General features: G+C 40.0%; 1 protein-coding gene across 28 annotated transcripts in view; it reads right to left on the reverse strand.

The window, feature by feature from the left end:
- Nucleotides 1-9,469: 9,469 nt before the first annotated feature.
- Nucleotides 9,470-27,693, reverse strand: part of NF1 (neurofibromin 1) — a 296,867-nt gene continuing 278,643 nt past the window's right edge. For 24 of the 28 annotated variants that reach the window (XM_078373889.1, XM_078373884.1, XM_017972552.4 and 21 more), the window contains 2 exons: nucleotides 20,913-20,966; nucleotides 9,470-13,480 (listed from right to left, as the gene is read on the reverse strand). In XM_078373889.1, the coding sequence (XP_078230015.1) occupies nucleotides 13,338-13,480; nucleotides 20,913-20,966 (197 nt within the window). In that variant the 3' untranslated portion in view covers nucleotides 9,470-13,337. The remainder of the gene's footprint in view (nucleotides 13,481-20,912; nucleotides 20,967-27,693) is intronic. The other 4 variants (XM_002748206.7, XM_003732962.6, XM_078373888.1 and 1 more) reach the window with 1 other exon arrangement.

Consider the following 27,693-nt stretch of genomic DNA (forward strand, 5'->3'; position numbering starts at 1 on the left):
CACCCAATTCCACGTTCTCTAATTCCTGTTCTTGTGTTGTAAGTGGAACTTCCTACAGGAAACCTTCCATGACCACCCCCTTCCTTGCCCCCTTGATCACTTCTCCCCTGTGCTCCTGCAGAGAGGTGAAAAGTACAGACTGTGCAGCCCACTTACAGGTGGGGATAAGGCTGTGGTGAGAGTCGGTTAATACACACAGGCAAGTGTCAGAACAGTGCTGCTGGTTAGTGACAGCTATTGTCCTTGTGGCTATCCTTACCATCTCTTACCCCTGTTGTCTATCACCGGAGTATCTGGGAAATTGTATGAAAGGTCACAGGAGTGATCATGAGGTCTTTGGGAGCAGGGACAGTGTCCATTTCTCTCTTGATTTCTGTAGCTCCTCACGCCCATACACAATTAGAGTCTGTGTAGGAATAAATTAAGGAATGGACAAATATGGTGTGGTAAGCTGAAAAAATGCCCCCTTAAATGGTATCTATATCCCAGTCCCTGTACATCAGTTGTCCCCAACCTTTTTTGACACCAGGGAACTAGTATTGGATGAGTGGGGGGAAGAGGGTCTCAGGATGAAACTGTTCCAGCTTAGATCATCAGGCTTCAGATTCCCATAAGGAGCATGCAACCTAGATCCCTCGCATGCACCGTTCACAGTAGGGTTCCTGCTGCTATGAGAATCTAATGCCACTGATCTGACAGGAGGTGGAGCTCAGGCGGTAATGCCCACTCACCCACCGCTCACCTCCTGCTGTGCTTCCTAACAGGCCATGGGCTGGTAATGGTCTGTGCTCTGGGGGTGGGGGACACCTGCTGTAAATGTTACCTCATTAGAAAAAAGGTCTTTGCAGATGTGATTAAAAATCTGGAGGCTGGGCGAGGTGCTCAAGCCTGTAATCTCAGCACTTTGGGAGGCTGAGGCAGGCAGACTGCTTCAGCCCTGTAGTTCAAGATCAGCCTAGGCAGCATTATGAAACCCTGTCTCTATTAAAAAATACAAAAATTATCCAGGTATGGTGGCGTGTACCTGCAGTCCCAGCTACTTGGGAAGCTGAGGTGGGAGAAAGGCTTGAGCCCAGATCATGCCACTGCACTCCAGCCTGGGCAACTAAGTGAAACCCTGTCTCAAAACAAGACAAAACAACAACAAAAACAGGATCTGGAGACAGGGAGGTTATTCTGGGTTAGCTGGGTGGACCCTTAGTGCAATCACACATATCTATAAGATGGACCAGAGGCAGATTTGACACAGAAAGAGAGGGTAATGTGACCACAGAGGCAGAGATTAGAGTGGTATAGCTGTAAGCCAAGAAACATCAGCAGCCATCAGAAGCTGGAAGAGGCAAGGAGCAGAATCCTTCCCAGAGCCTCTGGAGGCACATAGCCCCGCTGATGCCTAGATTTTGGGCTTCTGGCCTTCAGAACTGTTACAGAATAAATCTCTGGTGTTTTAAGCTACCTAGTTTGTGGGAGTGAGCACAGCAGCCACGATAAATGAATATGATGGTACAGATATCATGTGGAAGTCATCAAAGATTATTAAGAGCCAGGCTTTGGAATCTAAAACAGTGGAGCCGGGCACCAACATCACTGCTCTTTTAGCCCCATGACTCTGGACGGGCTAATTTCTCTAAGCCTCAGTTTTCCTACCTTGCAGAGGGCCTCCAGGTTTTTTCTTTTTTTTTTTTTTGAGATGGGGTTTCGCTCTTGTTACTGAGGCTGGAGTGCAATGGCACAATCTCGGCTCACCGCAACCTCCGCCTCCCGGGTTCAGGCAATTCTTCTGCCTCAGCCTCCTGAGTAGCTGGGATTACAGGCACACGCCACCGTGCCCAGCTAATTTTTTGTTTTTAGTAGAGACAGGGTTTCACCATGTTGACCAGGATGGTCTCGATCTCTTGATCTCGTGATCCACCCGCCTCGGCCTCCCAAAGTGCTGGGATTACAGGCGTGAGCCACCGTGCCCGGCCCAGGTTTTTAATTTTAAAAAGAATGTGACATGCCTCGCCCAGTGTTTGGCATGGTACCTGGCACCTGGGTGATTACCTCTCGGTATGGAGTAGTTCAGAACCAGTCTAAAAGGGGGAACATTTCTGTATTTCCATCTGTGAGCCTGGACCTCATTGTCCCTGTTGTCTGGAAATGGACAGGGCAGGATTCGAAGTTACTTCCTGTTCACAACTGCTGGGTTTTTAAAAACCCATGAATAATTATCACTTTGAAGGGGAAGAAGGCGCTAAGAACTTCTCTTCCTTCTTCACTGATCCAAAAATAAGTTTGTGAGCAAAGACAGAGAGGCCCAGGCTTGGAGAAACAGCCAGCCCTGCCTGCAGAGTCCTGAGGACCCTGGCCAGACTGGGGCACACCTGGGGTGCAAGGGGGCACCCCTTGAGACCTCATCTTTCCTTTGCTGCAGGAGCTCTTGATGTGAGCGATATTCAGAATCTCGTTTGGCCCTTAGAAGCAGGACCAGCTGATTGCTAAAATTTCTTCCAAGATTCTAAGAAGAAATGTCAAAATCTAACTTATTCTATCCAACTGGGCTCCAGATCCTTCTGTCAGCTGCAGAAATGGCCCCTGCAATGCACTTCCAGGCTAGGCACCAGTATGTCCCTCCTGGCTTAGGAAGCAGTGTCCCCGGTGAGTCAAGTCCATTCACATTCCCTGGCTTTCAGCCTTCTCTACTGCCCTCTTCTGCCTAAAAGGAAAACTCAGTCCTCAGGGTGAGCATCAAGCAGGAAGGTCAGCCTGATGCTCTCTGTTCTGTAAAACGTGGCGGAGCAGTAACATCATCTACCCAGTTTACATGTATTGAGCACTTACTATATCTCAGGCATTGTGTGGCATAGACTCCAAGACTGTGACTCAACACGGAATTGATCAGTGAAATGCCTGGCTTGCCTTGCATATGCTGTTCCCTCTGCCTGGATTGTCCTCCCTCCACCAACCCCACAGCCATCCTTCAAATGCAACCCCCTCCAAGAAGCGTTCCCTGAGTCAGCTGCTCTTACTGCTCTGCCCTCACAGAACTTCCCGCAGACTCTACAGCAGGATGTCCTGCCCATCGGCTGTCTCCCCTGGCCAGGGCACCCAGCCCTCTTCTCAGGGATGATGGGATCATTCCAAAATTAGGAAAAGAGACACAGGGTAAAGAGCTGAGAGTTAAGAGGCAGGTGAAGGAAGTGCTCTCAGAACTGTGAGAGGAGAGGGAACAGGTGCCTGGAAGCCCAAAGAGGTGAGGGAAATAACTGAATTATGGTTAGGTGTGCACATCCTTCACCATGTATTTCTATAGCTATACATATTTATAGATCCCTTAGTAGCCTGAGAGTATTTTTTTAATGGAGTCTTGCTCTTTTTGTCCAGGCTGGAGTGCAGTGGGACAATCTCGGCTCACTGCAACCTCTGCCTCCTGGATTCAGGCAATTCTCCTGCCTCAGCCTCCTGAGTAGCTGGGATTACAGGCACATACCACCATGCCCAGCTAATTTTTTGCATTTTTAGTAGAGACGGGGTTTCTCCATGTTGGTCAGGTTGGTCTCAAACTCCCGACCTCAGGTGATCTGCCCACTTCGCCCTCCCAAAGTGCTGGGATTACAGATGTGAGCCACCACAACTGGCCACCTGAGAGCTTCTTGAGAGCAAGGACCATTCCCATCAACCTTGTAAACCTTGAAAGGTTGCAAGCTGTTGAGTAGAAGTTATAAAATAACAGAGAAGGTTTGGGGTTGGGACTATGGAGTTGACAGCAGTTCACCTGCACCACTCTAAACAAGTTATGCTGATACTCCCCTAAGGAAAGAAAACAAACCCAGCTCCCTATAATCCAAATTAGGTAAAGAGCTACCTTTTGATAACAGGAAAAAGATAAAGGTAAAAGCATCCAAGAGGTGGTAGTTAATGTAATACTAAATAAACTGCTATCATAAACAATCTTTTCAGTGCAATTAAAAGTCAGCATTATCCTCATTTCTTAAAACCCTTTTTGTTTTCAAAGCAATAATGATCACTGTAAAAAGTTTAGAAAGTAGACACAAAAAGGAATAAGTGAACCATACGTATTGTTAACATTGAATACATTTCCTTTTCTTTATCCTATGCAAAAACTATATACACACATATATTTGTATTTGGAATTAGCCCTCTTACGTAGTTTTAAAACTCTTGATTTTATTGGAAGTTGCCCCCCCAAGAAATTTAAATATTATTCCTTTTTTTTTTTATATATAGACGGGGTTTCTCCATGTTGGCCAGGCCAGGCTGTTCTCGAACTCCTGACCTCAGGTGATCCACCCGCCTCGGTCTCCCTAAGTGCTGGGATTACAAGCATGAGCCACCACTCCCGGCTAAATATTATTCTTTAAGCCCATTTTTAAAGGCTGTGTAAGGAAGTGGTCAGCTTCCAGAAGGTGCTGGATGAATGTAGATAATTTCACCAATATTTTGGTTGTCTTCAGGCTTTCTGATATTTGATGAAAGTCTTCACTCTTGTGCCATTTGTTTCTCCAGGCTAGACTCCTAGATAGTTACTAGGGCAAATGGTATGGACATTTTTAAGGCTGGTAATACGGAGAGATGAGGCCAAGTGCAGGAAGAACTTGTTCGCCACATTCTTGACCTGCACCGACTATTAGTTAAGCATGTCTTTGCTAATGTGACAAATGACAATTTGTATCAGGTATCCCACTGTTTCTGTTTGCATTTTTTATTTAGTAATGAGTGTGATGACCTTTTCCATCATAAATAGCAATTGGTAGAATATTTCTGTGGATTGGTCATTCATGTTCTTTGCCCATTTTTTTTCTACTTAGGTCTTTAAGTAGATTTTTATGAACTCTTTATAATGAGAGCAATTTCCCTATTGGTTGGTCTTTTTTTTGGACATGGGTACATTTTAATGTTGGGCCATCGGTGCAGGACCCTTAGGATTTCTGCTTTTTTTTTTTTTGAGATTGCGTTTCGCTCTTGTTACCCAGGCTGGAGTGCAATGGCACGATCTCGGCTCACCGCAACCTCCGCCTCCTGGGTTCAGGCAATTCTCCTGCCTCAGCCTCCTGAGTAGCTGGGATTACAGGCACACACCACCGTGCCCAGCTAATTTTTTGTTTTTAGTAGAGACAGGGTTTCACCATGTTGACCAGGATGGTCTCGATCTCTTGACCTCGTGATCCACCCACCTCGGCCTCCCAAAGTGCTGGGATTACAGGCTTGAGCCACCGCGCCCGGCCCAATTAATTCCTTCTTAGAGAACTATACTTTATCCAGTTGATTCCCTCCCTCACTACTCAAGAGTTGAAATGGAATATTACAAAAAAGTTAGATATATTTTTTGTTATTTCTAAATGCATACGTTGATGAAATGTATTTTGGAAATGTTACTGATCTGTGAAATCTCAAAGTCTGGATTAGAATTTTCAATAGGTCTTTATTACATAGATCACCTCTATTTTGTTAGGGATTTTGTATTGGGGTTGCTATTGTGAATGGGGTCTTTTTTCCCATTATTCTATTTACATCGTCTTTTATAACATAAAGCTTTTAGTGTTATTCAGCAACCATCTATTGAGCACCTCTGAACAAAGCATGTTCCCTACACTGGGCAGCTCATAGTCCTAACCAGGGACATAGGAAGATAGTTGATGATTACAATGTTGTTGTATTGAGAAGCTGTCACAGAAGCAAGAGAAGGGCTCTCAGTGCAGCCAATGGGAGATCAGAAAGCATTTCCAAGAGGTGCTGGTGCTCGAATTGAGTGACAACAAGGCATACAGCAAATGTTTGCTGAATGACTGACCGCTGCACACTCAAAAAGACTTGGCATTTTGATAATGATTTTTTTGCCTCCTGCAGAATCCTAGATATGAGGAAGGGTGGTATTGGTTGAGTCTTTTTTTTTTTTTTTTTTTTTAATGAAGGCACAGATCACCTAATTCCTTTCTGCCTTCCATTCACAAAGTACAAAATTGCAAAGAGTATCTCTTTACCATCGATTTCTTTCTACTTCAACTTTGGGCCAGACTCAAAACATTTATAATTGCTAGGACAGAAAGTGTTGTTATTTTTGTGGCTTGAGGCTAAGGCATATCTTAATGTACTTTATTTTTTTTTGAGATGGAGTTTCACTCTTGTTGCCCAGGCTGGAGTGCAATGGCATGATCTCAACTCACCACAACCTCTGCCTCCCAGGTTCAAGTGATTCTCTTGCCTCAGCCTCCTAAGTAGCTGGGACTACAGGCATGCGCCATCATGCCCGGCTAATTTTGTATTTTTAGTAGAGACAGAGTTTCTCCATGTTGGTCAGGCTAGTCTCAAACTCCTGACCTCAGGTGAGCTGCCTGCCTTGGCCTCCCAAAGTGCTGGGATTATAGGCGTGAGCCACCGAACCCGGCTGATGTACTTTTTAAATGTAGAAAATTAGGCTGCATTCTTCAACGTGGGACAAAAGAATGGAGAAAAATAACATGAGAAGCCAATCTCCTGTGGTGTGCTGCTTTCTGACTAAATATTTCTCTGCTACTTGCCCTCTCTGGGCCAGTCTGTTAATGGCCTTGGTTACCTCCTGTCCATTAAAGACTCCAAAACCCTATTTTCAACTGCTCACTATGACACATTTCAACCTGGACAAACTTCTTGGTCCTTTTTCAAGACAAAGCCAACCATGCCAGTCACTCCAAGACCCTCTGAGAACTCCACCCATACCTTGGGACACTGTGGTCACTGTTTGTGTGGCTGTTTTCCCCACTAAGCCATGAGGTCATAGAGGACAAAGGCCAAGCTTTCTTTTTTATAACTAACAGAAAATGTTTCTTTGAGCAATCAGCTAAGGTTACATAGGTCAACATTTTCTTCCCTTAAAAATATTAATTTAGGCAATGCTCTCTGAACTTCTGAGCAGGAAAGGGTCCTATTAAGATTCCAATGTGACTATCTTATTTTATGTGGAAGTGGCCAGTGGGGAAAGCTCTGAACCTTGTCACCCCAGAAGCTTAATGCCCTTTATCACTATTAGCTTGACTCCCAGCATAAAGACACAGTAAAGGACCTAAAATAATTTTGCACTATGCCCTTTTGGAGAAAATTTAAAAAGACAAAATAATGAAAGGGGTGCAGGGGACAGGGGAAAAAAAAAGACAAAATAACTTGGTCCAATGTAGGTAAAATGTATGAAGCTGTTTTGGAAACTTGAAATATGCATCCACATATGCATATGTAATATGCATACAGACACATAGTATAAACGGATTTTGAGAAGATAATTTTTTAAAAAGCCAAACCAACTGACTAAAATTACACCTCCACATTACTTTATGAAACTTATGATTAGCCAGCACTTCTAAAATAACAAAATGTGAGAGATTCAAACTGACAGTGACTGAGTTGCTGTAGTATAGTTCTTTTTTTTTTTTTTTTTTTTTTTTTGAGACAACGTCTGGCTCTGTCTCCCAGGCTGGAGTGCAGAGATGCGATCTTAGCTCATTGCAGCCTCCGCCTCCTGGGTTCAAGCAATTCCCTCCTCAGCCTCCTGGTAGCTGGGACTACAGGCACGCGCCACCACGCCCAGCTATTTTTTCTATTTTTAGTAGAGATGGGGTTTCACCATGTTGGCCAGGCTGGTCTCAAACTCCTGACCTCAAGTGTCCACTTCAGCTTCCCAAAGTGCTGGGATTATAGGCGTGGGCCACTTCACCTGGGTGGTTCTAATATTTATAGAAACATAATCAACATTACAAAAGGGCTTCTTTTAAATTGGCAGCTAAAAGGGTGTTAAGTGGAACTCACCTCAGTATGAAGACTGATTTTCTTTTCAATTTTTTTTTTTTTATTCTCTCATAATCAAGTCTCATCATGAAGACTGATTTTCTAATGAAGACAGGTCTGGCAGATTACTTGGGGGAATTAATTGCCCTTCAGAGAGTTCAGATGTGGCTGTGTCAGAGGCTGTGCTGATGTGCAGTGAGCAGGTTAGGAAGTGTTACTGGTTGAAACCAAGGGAGAATTAGTAATGAAGGTAAATTCCCAAGATGCCTGCCGCCACTAGGGGCTTACCTTGGTGGTGGTGGGGATGGGCTACTTTCTGGAAGAGGGACACTGAGATGCTACCACTTGGTTGTAGATTTTTTACTATTCTTCCAGTACCTCTAGCCCCTCCTCAGCACCCCCTGGGAATCAACTCTTCAAGCCAGGCAGTTCTGAATGGCTAGACAAGCCTAAGGGTGTCCCAGAAAGCAAAGCAAACAACAGGCAGAGAGGCCCATATAAGATGCACTACGTGGCCCATGTCCTCAGGGAGCTTGTGGTCCAGGAATGGAGAGCCCTGATCTAGAGGGTGACTACCCTAAAGACATCCCCCTAGTTTGGACCTTATAAGATGCTTTAGGCCACAGGGAAAAGGCAGCTATTCGCAGTATTTGAGTTTTCAGTTCTCTACTACAGTGGTCTTTAAACCACTGGTGCTCAGTAAAATCGCTTAAGAAGTTTAAACACTCGGGGCGAGGCGGCTCATGCCTGTAATCCCAGCACTTTGGGAGGCCGAGGCGGGCGGATCACCTGAGGTTGTGAGTTCGAGACTAGCCTGACCAACATGGAGGAAACCTTATCTCTAATAAAAATATAAAACTAGTCAGGCATTGTTGTGAGATCCCGTAATCGCGGCTACTTGGGAGGCTGAAGGAGAATTGCTTGAACCAGGAAAGCAGAGGTTTCGGTAAGCCAAGATCACGTCATTGCACTCCAGCCTAGGCAACAAGAGTGAAACTCCGTCTCAAAAAAAAAAAAGAAGCTTAAACACACATTCTTTCTCCCCATAGCCCATCCCTGGAGAGTTTGCCTTTACCTTAGGGAATTGGGATGGGGACCCAGGTGAGGTACCCCTACTTTCCAAGCCTGCCCATAAATAGACTTGCCTCAGCCTTGCAGGTATCTGTCACATGGTCTTTTTTAGTCCTTTGTTCAATGTCAGACACTATTACCCTTCTGATAGCTCTGTTCTGCCCACTGGGTCTGGGCTGGGTTCTTTCTCCATTGATCTGGGGAGGTACCCCACATAAGTAAGTGAAATAGTAACACAGGGCAGCTGAGCCAGGGGAGGTGGTTTACATTGTGTACACGTGTAGTGTCACAGAAGATTCAATAGTAGGAAAGCTGAAGAGTTGGAGAGAACTACCCTCTGACTGGTCAATCTTGGGACACCCTGACATTTCCGACTGGCTTCATTTTAACAGAAGCCAGCTTATCCCAGAGAATAGACTCACCTGAGATTGGCAGGCCCTAAAAAAGCATTGCACCAAAATATTTCACTTTTAGTGTGGAGAAGTTCTGGAAATGGAAAGATCTTTCCCATGGGGAGTCGGAGAGCCAAAAACATCCTTAAAGAAAATGGCCTTAATGTTTCAAAAGAACTGAGAAGACTGGGGGGAAGTGAGAAAACAGAGGTGGATACACGTGAAGAAATTAAATAACTCCTCATATCTTAGAGCAGATTGAATTTACATTTTACTTAAAAAAAGGGGGGTGGGGAGTACATACACAAGGAGGAAAATGGGGTGAGGAACAATAAAGATCTGAAATGGATTTCTATGATTTTCTCCTACAATGATCGATTTTGTCTGCTGGGCAGTATTTTTCCTGCTGGGGTACAACTGCTTACAGTATTAACAAGGTTGGAGACAAAGGAACTGTCAAAGTTTAGGCCCGATGGAAAGAAGAGTAAGTTATCATATACAATGTAAGTTTACAATACACAGCATTTTCTTTAAATGATGTAACCCAGTCGCAAGAAGAAGTTAACAATACTAACACGAGAATAATCAAATTTTTGTTGTTATCCATGTGCAGCAACTAACTGCTTTACAAAAAAGCAAAATAATACAATATATCATCACATGTATTTACAGTGTAGTAAATATACTTTTCTGTCAAATTTTACACAAACTATTTACAGGTGAATATACTGCATTAAAAAAAAATTGTGTGGCTGACACTAAGAATGAATTTTTGTCTAAATCCATTGCATAACATTGAGTAAGACATGCCTCATTATGCCTGGGAGTTGGGGAGGATGTAGAAACAAAACCAAAAAACAAAAAGCCCAAACAAACTGAAAACTCCTAAAACCTACAAACTTGGGAGTGCTGCTGGCTGACACTCTGTCTCCCCAACTAGGACACAGGATAGAAGCTGACTGTTCAGGATGTGTCCTGGGCACCTGGCTCAGTCATGGACAGGTGTTGAGTGAACAGAAGACAGAGCTCTAGCCACTTTGCCCCAAAGCTAGTGAACTGCATCTCCATCTCGGCAACTAAGGGCACGGTGCTGGAATGGGAGTACTGGCATAACGGGTAGATTATGTAGGACAAAAACATGACTGAGTTCCTGTTTTCCTCTTTAAAAAGTCAGGGAAACAACCACAAACTGATGATGAATTACTTATAATATTCTTAACAGAACTTATGTCAATTACACAAAAATGGGCAACTTGCTCTAAACTTCAGAATTTCATTGATAGATTACAAAGAATGAAGACTAAAAAAGTGCTGCATTTCTCAGGGAACACATAGTGGTGAGAGGTCTATCTCACGTACATTTCAGTTACTTGGAAAGCTAGATTTTCCTCAGAAGTCTTTAAACAAGGTAAATTTTAAACTTTAGTAAGTTTTCAAATTCCTAGGATGTACTAGTCAAAAGTATTTTTGCAGTTCAAAGGTGGCTCACTTTTGATTTGTGCAACGCTGATCATTTCAGGAGGAATGAAATACTACACCTTGGTAAACTTGTTTATACAAAGATCAATATTTTTAACAGTAAACCTCTGGAAGTTTCTCTATTTTGATGGGAAAAGCAAAATAGCATTAACACCCCCATCATATGCACCAAACCAACAACCAAAAAAAAAAAAAAAAAAAGAAGAAAAACATTGAACTAAAGTTATTAAAGGCTTACATTGCCTGCTACTCCACGGCCTAGAAACTTGAAACTTACCCCAGAAACACTGGGTTGTGGGAGAGCCAAGACCACGGTGGCAGCTTGGCATCCTTGGCACTGGGTTACTGATCTAATTCTAAACTCAGTTCTAATTTTAGCTTCTTTATAGTTTTAGTTGCTCTGTTATTACAAACATTTTCTTCTAATGCAGCCTCTACAATAGTTAAAAAGTTTAGTAAATTGCACCCATCTTCAATATTTCCAACAATTCTATGTTAAAGTCACTAATAATGTTAAGGTCTTCTTTCCTTTTATTTTGGCAAATAATTCTTACTTTTCCCAGGACTATAAACAAATAAAAAAAATTAAATTCTTGTTATTTCTGAGTATCAAAAACAATTTTATTTACATTAACATATTACATTGTTACTGTGTGGATAAATATGAAATGTGTTATATTATTAAAATCAGAACACTTAAATGTACCATTATTTATTGAATTAGCTGTGGAATTTAATTTACTGAAATTCTCTAATGAAGAGCACTACAGGAAACTCCCCTCTCACCTAGATTTCTTTTTTCCCCTCCCAAAGCCATTATATCTTAACATATAAAGGGAACCTGGGATTAATACCTTTTTGTAATAAATATGGTTTGGTTCTATATTGGAACATCCAGCTACCAATATGCTCACTGAAGACAAATTATTTTGTACACTGCAGGTACCACAAAGAAATTGGATCTGCATTACTATGAAAATTCCAATGCCATGATAATCCATACCACCAGTATAGCAGCAACTCTAATGGCCCCCCTATTGTCATACTAATGCAGGCTGACCAGTCTTTTCACAGTGATTAAATGCAATTCTAGCACTGTTTTCTTAAAAGGTTTCTGATTTTTTGGAGGGGAGGAGGAAAATTAAAAGACATTCAAAATACATCTTATCAAAGAAATTTATGATAATATACACCATACTCTATTCTTGGAAATTATTTAACAAAATAAAAATATCAGCTACCCTAAATGTCACGTACCATTCCATTTTGCTATGGAGCTAATGCAAACATCTATGAAAATTACTTTCTGGGAACAATTTTCAATACTTTGTTCACTGATTACCCTGCTCAGCATTATTTAGGAAAGAAGAGGAAGAGGAAAAAATATACATATATATATATACACACACACACACACACACACACACACACATATATATGTATATATATGTATATATAATTACTATACTTAGTATAGTTTTGGTTTACAAAAAGCAAAACACACAAAAAATCACCTTTAGCAAAATTAAAAATTAAAAGATAATCAACTGGAGAAACAAATAAGCTAGTTTGGATGACTGAGTTTGGATAAGGACTTAGAAGCCATAGTTTTAATTCAGTAATGTTAAGATATATATGGTCACACTTATTTTCCTGTAATTATTGCTAATACTCAAGTGTTAGTATTTCTTAAGAATCCACTATAAAATATGAAATTCCACCCTCCCACCCCCCGCCAAGTACCTTGTCTGTGGCTTTATGGTATCAAGTCACTGAGGCTTGACCTCTATGGTTGGTTTGGTTTTGTAAGGTTAGAAAAAAGGCCACAGCTAAAAGATTAAACATACTGGGGTTATAATATTATTTCTCTCATAAACTTCTATCTTGAAAAGTGTATTAAATAGGACTAACACTTTACTCTGTAGGATGAAGAAGGGAAAACCACAGAAGACAGAGCTCTGTGCAAATGGCTTTCATCGCTGGCCAGTAGTAGCAGTATTCAAGAATTCATCCTCTCTGGCCGGGCGCGGTGGCTCAAGCCTGTAATCCCAGCACTTTGGGAGGCCAAGGCGGGTGGATCACGAGGTCAACAGATCGAGACCATCCTGGTCAACATGGTGAAACCCCGTCTCTACTAAAAATACAAAAAAAATTAGCTGGGCATGGGGACGCGTGCCTGTAATCCCAGCTACTCAGGAGGCTAAGGGAGAATTGCCTGAACCCAGGAGGTGGAGGTTGCGGTGAGCTGAGATTGCGCCATTGCACTCCAGCCTGGGTAACAAGAGCAAAACTCCGTCTCAAAAAAAAAAAAAAAAAAAAGAAAAGAATTCATCCTCTCTTACAATTGAGATGTTCTCAGTTAAAGTTTACTGACCTCCCATTTTCTTTGCAGTTGTTCTGAACACTTACACATACCAGATACGCGCCAAAAGTAGAAGAAAAAAAAGTTAAAGAAAAGGCAGCATTAAATTTAGGCAATGCTTCCAAAGTTGATCATCTGGCAACATGGCAAACCGGATGGGTTCATTATAAAACAGGAAGTGCAGCATTACAACATGGGGGGATGGGGCAAGGCCAGGGAAGGGGTCACTAGTGAAGAGCCCATGTTAAGTTGATTTAAAAAAAGAAAGCAAGCTAGCTTCACACGATCTTCTTAATGCTATTACGTTTGAAACTGCCAGCGCTTCTTTGCTTCTGCACTTGGCTTGCGGATCCGTGGCGAGTTCGTCCACTGTTACAATGGCCAGTGGTAGGGGAGAGTTCAATATTCTCCTTGTCGATTCCTGGAGAAAAACAGAACAGTTACTTACTCTCTTCCTTCTGGGACTGAATTTCATTACAGACATGTGTCGCTTAACAACGGGGATATGTTCTAGGAAACAACTGTCATTAGGCAATTTTGTCTGTGCAAATATTGTGGAGTGTACTTACATGAACTTGCATGGCATAGCCTACTACACACCAAGGCTATATGGTATAGCCTATTTCTCCCAGGCTACAAACCTCTTCAGCACGTTACCATACTGTGTACTGTATGCAGCTGTAACACAATGGTATTTGTATATCTAAACATAGAAAAGGTACAGCAAAAATCTGGTATTATAATCTTACAGGACCACTGCCTATATGTATATGTGGTCTGTTGTTGACTGCAATGTTGTTTTTCGGCATGTGCCTATATTTGTGATGAGATACAACCTGGCAAATTGCTTATGCACATTTCATTTTAATAGTCAATTGTTAGATTGTTTATTAAGGTAATGTCACATGGAAAACCACATTTTGTTAGGCAAAATTTGCTGTCATAGCAGAAAATAGCACAAGAAAAATGAAAAGAGAAGTTGCAAGGAAAAGCTAGAGGCAGGCAGGCTTGAACTAAATGAAAGGCTAGCAGCCACCAGGGAAGACTAGGGTTCCTCCCTCCAAATCATACCAGAAACTTCCAGCAGAGGTCAGCTTGTAGCCTCATTCATATCCTTATTCATGTTTATAAACAGAATATACTCTCCAGCAGCAGAAAGTACTGATCTTTCCAGCAAATTTGTCATTTCAAAGAAAACTCAGATGCTTTTTATTTTTTAATTACAGTGCCTGTCCCAAAGAAACTGTTTATTGAGAAAATAATATATCACACAAAGGTCATACTGTAGAATCTTTGCTTCTTTTCAACTAGGGCAAGTCATTTCACATTCTGCAACCTTCAACAGATGCTAGTTATTTCTCTCGAGGAGGAGACTAAACCTCCAAAAGCTGGGTCTAACAATGATTATTTATTAATTAATTTATTTATGTATTTATTTATTTAGAGACTGTCACCCAGGCTGGAGTGCAGTGGTGTGATCACAGCTCACTACAACCTTGAACTTCTGGGCTCAAGCCATCCTCTTGCCTCAGCCTTCCAAATAGCTAGGACTACAGGTGCATGCCACCATGCCCAGCTAATTTAAAAATTTTGTCTAGCAATTGGGTCTCACTATGTTACCCAGGCTTGAGCCACTGCACCCGATCCCAATGAATTTTATAAATAATCTAAGCAGTAACTTCAGAACATTAACCAGAAACTAAAGTAAGATTTTTTTTTTTAACCTATCGCATTAGGGAAGATTACAAATTGGGTAATAAGATGGTAGTTACCCTTGAGGAAGTAGTGACTTAAAGGGACATGAGGATGGCTTCTTTGGGTGCTGGTAATGTTCTGCTTCTTGATATAAATAATGGATTTTCAAGTGTGTTTACTTCTTAAAAGTTCATTAAGCTGTAAACTTACAATTTGTGTACTTTTCTGTTACACATCAATACAATTTACCTCTAACATTAGACTGATTAAACCTACTTCTGGCATAACTTTTGGTGGCAGACCAAACAGCTGCAGAGAGTTTTAGTAGTTTGCATCAAAATGTACCTTACTGATTGATATTTAATGATATAGAAAGATGACCATAATTTTTGGAGTAGGAAAAAAACACCCACACACTGGGGGGCCAGAGGGTAGGGCTGGGTAAACATTTGCCAAAACATTTTTTCTCTGTCAGAGGCCAAAGGACTAAAAAATATATATACTTTAAGTCTATATGGCAAGATTTCAGGTAATTTGGACTTTATTCTTATTTATATATTGATATTTTAAATTTTAGAATGGAAAAATTTCCATCTTTGGACAAAAAGTAGTATTTCAAGTCAAGAATTATTCATTATGTTACAGAAAACATACACAGATCCACCCAGTTAGTTATCTGTTGGCTCATGAACAGGAAATGAACTTGGGATGACCCCCCTCTACGAGCCACTCATCCTTCATTTGGATTCAGCACTGAATTCAACTCAAGAGTATCAGGCATCTATAAGCACATGGCCTAGTTTACCCAGGCTCAACAGAGATTTGCTGTCTTGAAAATCTGAAATGCTGTCAAAGGAATACAGGCATTTGTCAGCGATTGTTTATGAACATGTGCACTGCGTCAGGCATATGAGTGCAATGAAAAACATCAGCGACATTTCTTCAGAAAGCAAGCATAGCTGAACCACCACTGAAAATCTGTTCTATTCAAATCTTTAAAAATAAGCTTTTATTAAAATTTTTAAGGCTAGTCATGTTCTAATCTAATCATATGCATAGAAAGATGACTAGCAACATTCATAGAACTTTTCTCTGGGTAAAAAAATTCTGGTAAATTTAAATTCTCTTCTGTGTATTTATCTGCATCCTCTCCAGAGCTATTTACAAAAGAAATAGCAAAATTGAAAGAAAGCTGCTCATAATCTCTGGAATGTGCCTTGAACTTCTATGGGATGTATATCTGTGAAGGCTCTTTTAATTGTCTTGCCTCTCTCTACAAGATAAAATTCAACCCATATTTTTTTCTCATCTCCTTTTCCTTCATGATGCATTATAATCTCTTGTGAGAACTACTTTCTCCTTCCTTGCTTTTAAATTAACTTGCCTGTAATTCCACAACTTGTACATCCATCTCATTTCCTCTACTAAGTTACTAAGTATATCCTACTACCTAGAAGGGTAAAGATCATTATTATTCATTTTTGTTTTTCTATAAAATCTAGTTATTTTTTCAATGAATTGAAAACTTACTAAATGAAAGTTGCCAGGTTATTAAAAAAAAAAGAAAAATTATTTTCAATTAATACTGAACACTTCAATTTTAAAATGTGATAGCTAGATCCCTATAATTCAGAGCCCCAAAGCGTGCAATCCCTGATCTCCAGGGAGCGATATATTTTTAGTTGAAAAGACAGAACTTTTTGTTTTTCCCCTCTGGCATCCTCCATTTAAAATTATGAATGTGTCAGCATATTTGACCTTCCATTTCCTAAAATTTGCCTACAAGTTTCAAGTCCAGTAATTCTGTGTTCTTTCTTTAATAGGAAATAAGATTCAGGCAAAACCAGGACATTAAAAAGACAAAGGTTTAAAACACCTTGGAGCTGGCTCGCATGCAGGAGGGGCATGAAGCATGGATGACCACTAGGAAGGCCTTGTGGCTCTCTATCAGCAATCTGCTACCCTGGGGTTTGTTCTTGTGTGTCTTACTACTACTAGACCATGGCCTACTCTTAGGGGACAACAGTCATTAGACAGGTGGCAATGCTTCTGTTTGGGCACAAGGGCCTGCTTCCTGAGAATTTAAATTACATAAATTGTAGTAATGTAGATGAAGTCACTAGGGTGAAGTATCTTAAAGAAGTGCTAAGAACATTCCACTTTCTGTTTTGTGAAGCAAGTAACCCTCAAACCTCAGTTTTAAAGGCCTAATCTCCTGTTAAATGTTGAGGGTACAAAACAAGCTATAAAGCTGTTCACATACTATGACCTCAAGTATGTAAAGAAACTGGAAAGAAATGCATCAAAATGTTAATAAACAGTGGTTATCTATCTTAGAAATGATACGATTGTAATTTTTTCCTTTTTTTGGAATTTTCCAATTTTTTTCCTAATGAGCACATTAATTAAAAATATAAAGTATAGTGACTTGTCGGCCCTGTCACTTATTTTTTTTTTTAATTTTTAAATTTAATTTTATTTTTTTTTGAGACGGAGTTTCACTCTTATTACCCAGGCTGGAGTACAATGGCGCGATCTCGGCTCATCGCAACTTCCACCTCCTGGGATCAGGCAATTCTCCTGCCTCAGCCTCCTGAGTAGCTGGGATTACAGGCACGCGCCCCCATGCCCAGCTAATTTTTTGTATTTTTAGTAGAGATGGGGTTTCACCGTGTTGACCAGGATGGTCTCGATCTCTTGACCTTGTGATCCACCCACCTCTGCCTCCCAAAGTGCTGGGATTACAGGCTTGAGCCACCGCGCCCAGCCCGGCCCTGTCACTTATAACCAAAAGCTTCAACACTATATCAAATGTTGATATTATACTTCTATTCTCAGATTCATTTTTCATCTCAATTCTTGTTTTTGGAATGTGTGTTTTCTTCCTACCTAGTGACCAAATTGTATAAATCACACATAGGTAAATGTGGTGTGACTGTGATTCTTAAGTTCAACTTCACAGCAAAGATATTTTACTGTAAGGATAAAAGGAGAAACTAACAAAAATCTTGCAAAGTAAAAAAAATTAAAATGCATTGGCGGGGGAGCTGGGGAGGGATAGCATGGGGAGAAATGCCAAATGTGGGTGAGGGGGAGGAAGGCAGCAAAACACACTGCCACGTGTGTACCCATGCAACTATCTTGCATGTTCTGCACATGTACCCCAAAACCTAAAATGCAATTTAAAATAAATAAATAAATAAAAAATTAAAATGCATTATATTGACACCAAAATATATGTTGAAAAAATATATCTTGAAAAAGCCAAGGTAGTATGAAAGAGAATAATCATAGTATTTAGTTCTGGCATTTAAGTTTCTAAGTGTAATTAACACTTCTAAGAATTCTGGTAGCATTCTTTCTTTTTATGATCTAGAATTAAATCTAGAAATCTCTTTATGAGCTGGTGAAGGATTTTGCTTCAATGTCCCATAGGAAAAACTCTCAGATTATCCAACAGATTGTTCCACTGCAGACAGAACACATCCTGCATAAAACACGGTACATGCCATATTTTAAGTTAGGGAGAAGGCCTTGGGGTTGCACTTCTTTTCATTACAGAGCCTTTAAAGTTTTGCATTCTGGTCTCTCTTTTGCCCCTGAAGCATTGGTTCCCTCTTCTGGCCTTTGGTGGACACAAAAAGAGAAAACTACAAAGTGACTGACAGAAACCTAGAGGCCACCGCCCAAAGGAAATACAGCTGAAACTTCTGTGGTCCTGAGTAGCTAGTTTAAATGACCCCACAGATACGCTGTAGTCAAACATGCAGCAGGTTACAAACATGCATAGCAGAAACAGCTGGACATTCTCTACAGCAGTGTATCAGTAGTATTATGTTTCAATAAATTGTGGTGGTTCCCAATAAAGACAAAATCCAAAATAGAAGGTGTTACTGGTCAAAATTTAGTGAATTTGAGTAGCTAGGGAAAATGATTAGGTTACATTATTGTTATTGAAGTTATATGTCTATCTCCCCTGCTTAAAGGCAGGTATCAGGGTTTGTGTATTTTTTTTTTTTTTTAGATTGAGTTTCACTCTGGTTGCCCAGGTTGGAGTGCAATGTCGTGATCTTGGCTCAGCCTCTGCCTCCCAAGTTCAAGTGATTCTCTCACCTAAGCCTCCCCAGTAGCTGGGATTACAGGTATGTGCCACCACACCCGGCTAATTTTGTATTTTTAGTAGAAACAGGGTTTCTCCATGTTGGTCAGGCTAGTCTCAAACCCCTGACCTCAGGGGATCCTCCCACCTCAGCCTCCCAAAAAATGCCGGGATTACAGGTGTGAGCCACTGCACCAGGACCAGAGTTTGAGTATTTTTACAACTACTGATGTAGCTCCAGCCTGACAATTTTTTAGTCACCTATTTTTTAAAAACACTTTTGGTTTCCCAAACTGAAATAATCAGTTACAACAGTATCATGAAATAATAAAAGAACTGAATCACTTTTAACTCTTGGAAACCTAAAGAAAAATGTGTTAGGTTATTTGTGAGAAGTTATACTAAAAAAATGACAGACTAATAACCTGAATCTCCCGCCACCTGTGCAGGAGGACTAGTAGGTTACCAGACTCTGCATTTAGTTTACTTCATATGCCATATGGCAAACTTATTAGAAAACTATTATTACACACAGGAGAAGTCAAACAAGTCAGAAGACCCAAATTTGAGGACTGTCTGGCTCAGTACTCTTTAGTTCTAATTCTTAATCTGGCAATTAAGGATAACAGCAGGCTTGTCTATTTCAAAGGGTTGTTAGATAAAATAACCTATGTGAAGAATTTTTGTACACAGATAAAATAATTACTCCACAAATTAAGATGCTCCTAATATCTGAAGTAAAAGACCAGGTGATACACTGAAAGGAGTTTTAGAACAAATACTAGGACTTTAATTTTATGCTAGAATATGTAAAATTAGTGAAGCTAATATAAATAAGCACAAAATAGAATAAATCTTCTTAGAAGAACAGATAGCTACAGCTTGTTTTTAAGCTAATACATTCATGGAGGCATATTAAACATATACTTAGGAATATTTTTATTTTGAGCTAAATATACGAAATTGTAACTATACAAATTTTTGGCTGGGTACAGTGGCTCATGCCTGTAATCCCAGCACTTTGAGAGGCCAAGGAAGGCAGATCACTTGAGGTCAGGAGTTTGAGACCAGCCTGGCCAACATGATGAAACCCTGTCTCTACTGAAAATATAAAAAAAAATTATCCAGGCTTGGCAGAGCACACCTGTAATTCCAGCTACTCAGGAGGGTGAGGCAAGAGAATTGCTTGAACCTGGGAGGTGGAGGCTGCAGTGAGCTGAGATCATACCACTGTACTCCACTGTACTTCTTTTTCTGTTTAGGTGTAATCTTTTTGTATAATAATTACAGGTCAATAAAAGAAAAGGCATCTTTCATAAATTGGACATAAATATGTCAAATTTTTCTTCTTAGTCCTTACAGCTAATGATCATATTCCTTTTTTTTTTTTTTTTTTGAGACAGCCTTGCTCTGTCACTCAGGCTGGAGTGCAGTGGTGCAATCTCTTGGCTTATCACAGCCTCAACCTCCCACCTCAGCCCTGTGAAGAGCTTTTTGTATTTTTTGTAGAGAGAAGGTTTGTCCACATTATCCAGGGTGGTCTTGAACTCCTAGACTCAAGTGATCTGCCTGCCTTGGCCTCCCAAAGTGCTAGGATTACAGGTGTGAGCCATTGCACCTGGTCATATTCCTTTTTTTAACCTCAGGTGATTGAGTAGACAGCCAGCTTTAATTTCTAAGGAAACACTGGGGTTGGCTTTCTATTTGGGGAAAACAAGTTATTTTCTAAGCTAAAAAAAAACTTCATCAAGCCACATATTCTGTTTTTTCTATTAACTCTCTCTTGAGTTTCTTATTAACCTGCCTTTGTTAGTCCAGGTCTGGGATCACATCTTCATTGTTCAGGGTATCAGCAGCTCCTTAACCGAGATAGGCCACAGGCTGCCCCTGCAATGCCAGTAAGTACCAAGACCTTATAAAGTGGTGGCTTTGCAAGTTCCTCAAGTGCCTAAGCCAGACTGAGCTTACAGGGACTGGTGAGTAAAGTCTCATGCTATGTGCCCAGGATGAGTGTGGGGTAAGCAGTATTTCGTGCAAAGATGATGAAAGTAAAGAGTACCTTGATGAGGGAACAGCTGCATGAAAACTGCTGATTTAGAGCAAGGCAGAGAAGCTTTACAAAGAATGGAAGAAAAAAACAAGTGAGTGATGTCCATAAGATTAAAAAAAGGGTGAAATACAATTAGACACTAGATAATTATAATGTTCTTTGGTTTTCAGAAGGAATCTGGTTTTAATTATTGAACTCTGACCATTAATTTCCTAAATATTATAACTTGTAAATAAATGATAGAACTTACAATTTTGTAGATGTAATTTTTACCACCTATATTAAAATTAAGAATTTTAGTTTAAATTAAGAATTAAGCTAAAAATTAATTTAAAAATTAGCAAGAATTATACCAAGTAATTGCTCAATTTAAAATTATTTTTCTCCCTTAAACACAGGATAATAACAAAGAAAAAGAAAACAAATCAAGAAAAAAAAAGGTCAGATGATACCATAAACAATTCTCTAAAACATTAAAATCATTTCAGAGATCTTAAGTGGCTTCAAAGTAGAGACTGAGGTTTCTTCTAAGAGGAAGATATTTCTTTTCTCTCTTTTGAAAAGACAGGGGTTTCATGATGTTGCCCAGGCTGGACTTGAACTCTTGGGCTCAAGCAATCCTCCTACCTCAGCCTCCCTAGTAGCTGGGACCACAAGCATGTGCCACTATGCCCAGGTAAGAGGGAGCTATTTCAAATGTAGTAAACAGAAGGAGTATTACTGACTCAGGGCTAAGTCTAAGTTTAGAGAAATGGTTTTGATAAAATATCCCTCCATACACAGAGCCATCCAGCATTACTGGTTTAGGAATGTTATGATCACTACCTGATCTAGCCAGCTTCTCAGGGAGAAGGCCTACATTACAGAAGCAAAGTGAGAGAATGACTGGTAGGCTTGGACGAAGCCCAAAAATAAAAGTGGAAGAAGGAAATCTAAAAGATGAACTGGCCAGGTGTGGTGGCTCATGCCTGTAATCCCAGCACTTTGGGAGGCCAAGGCAGGCAGATCATTAGGTTAAGAGATCAAGACCATCCTGGCCAACATGGTGAAACCCCATCTCTACTAAAAATTAGCAGGGTGTGGTGGTGTGTGCCTGTAATCCCAGCTACTTGGGAGGCTGAGGCAGGAGAACTGCTTGGAACTGGGAGGTGGGGGTTGCAGTGAGCTGAGATTGTGCCATGGCACTCCAGCCTGGAGACAGAGTGAGCCTCTGTCTCCAGACAAAAAAGGATGAACTAACTGTGTTCTAAAAAATTCATGCTCCAGTACTAATAGTAAAATCAGCTGATTAAACAAATAAAAAAGTTAAAGCCTTTTTGCTAGTTAAAAAAAAAAACGTTTAAGTAGATCACAAGTTTGTTTTGTTTAAAAAATTTGAGGCAAAAAAATGTGTTACAAAACTTTTGCCATAATTATTACATGATCCTTCCACACAAATGTCCCTTTGAACTATCAGAATACTACACAGTACAAGGTACAACATGACAGATATCACAACAGAGGTCAAAATAGTTATCTATGTACATTCTACCGTCCGTTCTGATCTGAAAGCTACTGAAGGCAGGTATCATGCCCTGGTAGGCCCTCTGCTCCCGTGGGTCTAAGAGCCCCTTGCATATAGTAAACAACATATATATGGAGGATAAATATCTGGAATTCTGGTTATTTTCTCCAGAGCACTATGTTATTAATGTTGCATTTTTTTTAAAAAAGGTATACACTTAGAATTTGTTAAAAAACACGGATGGGAAGGAAATAAAGGTTTTATTAGCTTAAAACCTAATACTAGATCCAAGGATTCTAATATACGCCTACCAAACACCTAGAAAATAGGTATTCAAATGTTTATTGAATTAAATTACCATGTGAAGAATATCAGGAGACCCTGACAAAGTATAAATTAAATTTTAATACTTTGGAAATGGATCCTATTTAATTCATTTTCTTTCTTTTTTTTTTTTTTTTTTTTTGAGACTATGTTTCAATCTGTCACCCAGGCTGGAGTTCAGTGGAATGATCACAGCTCACCACAGCCTTGACCTGTCGGGCTCAGGTGATCCTCCCACCTCAGCCCCCCAAGTAGCTGAGACTATAAGGGCACGCCACCACACGTGGCTAATTTTTCTATCTTTTATAGAGATGGGGTTTCATCATGTTGCCCAGGCTGGTCTCAAGCAATTCATCTGCCCCGGCCTTCCAAAATGCTGGGATTAAAGACGTGAGCCACCGCCCTCGGCCTGGGTTTCATTTTGTAGTTCTAATCCTGGTTCTTCAATTCATGTCCAGCTCAGCTAGACCGGACCTAGTAAGATCAAAATATCACACCTGAAATATTCTTATATATCATAAGGTAAAGGGATTCTCTTTGGGATGTTCTTCTTAGCATTTGAGAAAATCCTAAGAGCCAAAGTCTTATGTCCACTTGGCTAAAGGGTCATAGTTAATGCAATTCTATATGCACTGAATCCCAGGTACAGTCATAGGCTCCACTAATGCCAAATTATGCCAAATTCTATTTCTTTCTTTCTTTTTTTTTGAGACGGAGTTTTGCTCTTGTTACCCAGGCTGGAGTGCAATGGCGGATATCTTGGCTCACCGCAAGGCTCTGCCTCCTGGGTTCAGACGATTCTCTTGCCTCAGCCCCCCGAGTAGCTGGGATTACAGGCCCATGCCACCATGCCCAGTTAGTTTTTTATATTTTTAGTAGAGACAGGGTTTCACCATGTTGACCAGGAGGGTCTTAATCTCTTGACCTCGTGATCGACCCGCCTCTGCCTCCCAAAGTGCTGGGATTACAGGCTTGAGCTACCGCGCCCGGCTGCCAAATTCTATTTCTACTAGGGAGGGATTCAGAAGGCAATCATTTAGGTACTTTTATATGTGAACTTGTAAAACAATCCCCCTTAGGATAGACAATTAGGCTAAGCTAATTTGTCAAGAATGCATTTTCAGAGACAATTGCTTTAAGTAAGTGACTGCCACTTCTCCTCAAAGCTGGTAACTAATGAAAAAACCACCAAAAATTTTTATTTAAGTAAGGCGTAATACTGGGGCAGGAGTAGAAGGATGAGGTTCATGAATCTCTTATTTTATTGGTTTGCTAGCAGAGAATGTTGAACAAAAGAAAATACAGCTTTGCTAGCAGAGAATGTTGAACAAAAGAAAATACAGCTTAGTAGCTGATCCTGCTAAACACCAAAGATCTAGAATGAAGAGTTTTGCATTTACATGAAACATTTGCAGCAAAGGATTGAATGTGTGCAAATCAGCAACATTTGCTCTTTGAAATAGGGCAGTGGAACCTTCATCTGATTAAATCTCAGGAGAATGGGTGCAGGTTGATGTTGGGTAATTTGATGGTAAATCAAATTTATGCTCTATATCAGGAAGTGACAAAGAATTTCTTTTTTTTGCAGGGGGAGGGGGAATGAAATCTTGCTCTGTTGAACAGGCTGGAGTGCAGTGGTGCGATCTTGGCTCAATGCAACCCCTGGCTCCCAGGTTCAAGCAATTTCCTACCTCAGCCTCCTGAGTAGTTGGGATTATAGGCGTGAGCCACCGTACCGGGCCCAAAGAACCTTTGAATAGTACTGCTTGAGACTTGGCTGCTGGGAATGGAGATAAGGAAATGCTTTGGTTTCTATACAGCTAAACGGTAAAGTTGAAACACCAGACAGAGTTAGGAATCTGGACAACTTTCTTTTGTTTTTTTTTTTTTTTTGATATAAGCAAACTCAGCGCCATGGCTGAGTACCATGGCTCATGCCTGTAATTCTAGCACTTTGGGAGGCAGAGGTGGGTGGATCACCTGAGGTCAGGAGTTTAAGACAAGCCTGGCCAACATGGGGAAACCCCGTCTCTACTAAAAATACAAAAATTAGCCAGATGTGGTGGCATGCATCTGTAATCCCAGCTACTTGGGAGGCTGAGAGAGGAGAATCGCTTGAACTGAGGAGGTGGAGTCTGCAGTGAGCTGAGATTGCACCACTGCACTCCAGCTTGGGTAACAGAGCAAGACTCTCTCTCCGGAAAAAAAAATGAGATAAGGATATAAGATTACATGGAGCTAAAGATATGAAGCAATACAACTAATTATAAACAAAAGATCAACTCTTACCATTAAGAGTTATTCTGTAAGAGCAAATGACAAAAACACAGTGATTGAGTATATAAATTGGGTTCCTTTTCTGAACATGAAACTACAATTTAGATATATAAATGGGTTTTGTGGGAGAGTAAGGTTACTTTTGAAAAGATAAACCCTTTCTCTGAAAACATGTAGTAAAATGATCTGGCAAACCAATGACATACAATTGAGTGATAGGAAGAGTTGAATACCATGATTCCACTTAATTCTACTACTTTTAAACCACCTCATCTCTTCTGTGAATAGTCAGAGGTTCCCAAGGTGTAACAGTCTATTTATTCAGGCACCATCTTTGGAGAACTACTAGAGATAACACCATTAATATGAAACTGGAACCAAAGCTATAAAACCTATTCTGATTTTAATAAACAATTCTAAGTAAGAAGTCGTAGAGTAAGACTGTTATATCAAAGCAAATGATTTGGCAAATATCCAATCAACACTGGACACAAGCAAATAATCAACTAGCAGAGAAACCTGTAATGGTTCCTTATTCTCAACCAGATTATTTTATTGTCTCCATTAATGGGCAAAGATAGACAGAAATCTCCCTGTTAATGACAGGGTTAAAAAAGTCAATAAAAAGACTAGTCATTTTTGACATGTTTAACACCACTTTAGTAGCCCAAAAGGCAAAACCAGACTTTAAAAACTGGAGGACCAATGTAAACAGAATCCATGAATTTTCTAATTTTGTAGACTTTTCAACTGTTGTTCAACAAATAACTTAGAAAATAGTCCCATGGAAAAAAAGAACTGGTGGGTTTAAGGCAAGGCAGACAGAAGTAATGAGTTAACAATAAACAAACAAACAAAAGAAAATAGAGAAGGGGAAAGCAAAGTACATAGATAATGAGACAGACAACAGACATGGGAGGCAATGAATGTGATACAAAGAACCTGGCCTTGGTTCTAGATAAGAACTGTATAAAGCAGTTAACCTAGCTCTTCTAAAACAGTCTCACCAATGTACATAACATTGTGAGCCTAAAACTAAATTACCTGTATGGTTCCCTAGCTCCAAAATGCCACAGAGTTTATCAGCAGGGAAGCAGGAAGGAAAGAATTCAGCGGCTGCATTATTTGCAAAAATGGAAATTTTAAGTTTTGCGCTGGCCTTCATAGCTGAAATGCTGATAATGGGCAAGACCAGAGGCAGCCCCTAGGGCAGTGCTTCTCTAAATCTAGTGTGCGTAAGAATCACCGGGGTGTTCATTAATATACTGACTGCTGGCTGGGCTCCCCTTGGAGTTTTTCTGTGCAGGTCTGAGGTGAAACTCCAGCATCTGCATTTCTAACAAGCTCCGAAATGCAAAATGCAGTCTGGGATCACACTTGGAGAAACACTGTACTAGAGTGTTAGTGACAGAGGGCAAACAAACATTGTTATATGAGGGAAAAAAGACAGACATCTTTTATTTCTGGGGGGAATAAGGATTACTTTATATTACTTACTTCTGGGGGAAAAAAAGGATTACATTTTTTCTCAAGCAATCCACCTGCCTTGGCTTGACAAATGTTGAAATAAAATTTGTTTCCTCTGCTGACCAAAGCTTTGTTGTTAACCAAAATTTAATAGTATAATATAGTTAATTACATAATAATTTATAAAATGAATTGCCAAATTCTTCAGAACCTTCAAAACTACACAAATTGAAATGTTCATGTAGAACTGGGAACATAAACTGGGAATTCTATTTACTGATCTTGAATATCACAGAATAGTTATGTCATTTGATTTTTTTTAAATCTATGCTAACACTTTAAAGAACTATATATAGTAATTTTTCCTTATAGAATGATGTGTTTCATAAGTGAACTTTTAGGATAATGGAACTTTAAATAATTAAAGTTTATTTTGACCATTTTAGAAGAATATCTTTCTAAATAGAAAACACAATCCTAACAAAAGCTTTCCTTCATTACTCACTGTCATCATAACACACACAACAGTGTAAGTTCTACAATGAATAGCACCTCCTGGGTCAACCAGAATTGTATGAAACCTTTCACTCTGACACTCAGTGAGTCCAGAGTTCTGTAGGTTTGTCATTTCTGCCATCTTGTTTATCTCAGTCCCACCTGAGCTAATAGCTATTAGTATTTCTCAGTGTATTCAAATCTAAGTTGCATTATGAATTGGTATACTTTTCCCATTTGAACCTAACAGTGACTCTACAGTAAGGAATATAAGGGCTTTAAGATGTTATTTCTTGAGGTGACTTTTTTGTTTGATTATTTACTTTCGGATTTTTAGGATGGTTTATGGATATTATTGCTGGTAGCAGGAAAGTGAGGTAGATTAGATTTTGTGTTTCTTCTTTTTTTTTTTTGATACAGTATGCTATATCAGAGACAAGAGGAAAGAGGCCTTTAGAGCAATGTTAGTATATCTAGTAAAGGAATTATAGTTGTGTTCACTTAAACAATACTGTGATTTAAGTTGCTCTTCTTGCCCAAACTCTAGAAACTTGTCAACCTTGGAATATCATGTGGACATTTTACCATTTTACTGTCTTATGTACAACTTGTTTAAAAGCAGAAAGCTTAACAGAGCAAGAAAAGTCAAGTCAGCTACAAGGTAAAGAAGAAATGAAAGGTGAATCTCATATGAAAAAGGAGCAAAATCTGCTATAAACTGAT

Source organism: Callithrix jacchus, chromosome 5 (assembly GCF_049354715.1).
Source record: "Callithrix jacchus isolate 240 chromosome 5, calJac240_pri, whole genome shotgun sequence".
NCBI classification, from domain to species: Eukaryota; Metazoa; Chordata; class Mammalia; order Primates; family Cebidae; genus Callithrix; species Callithrix jacchus.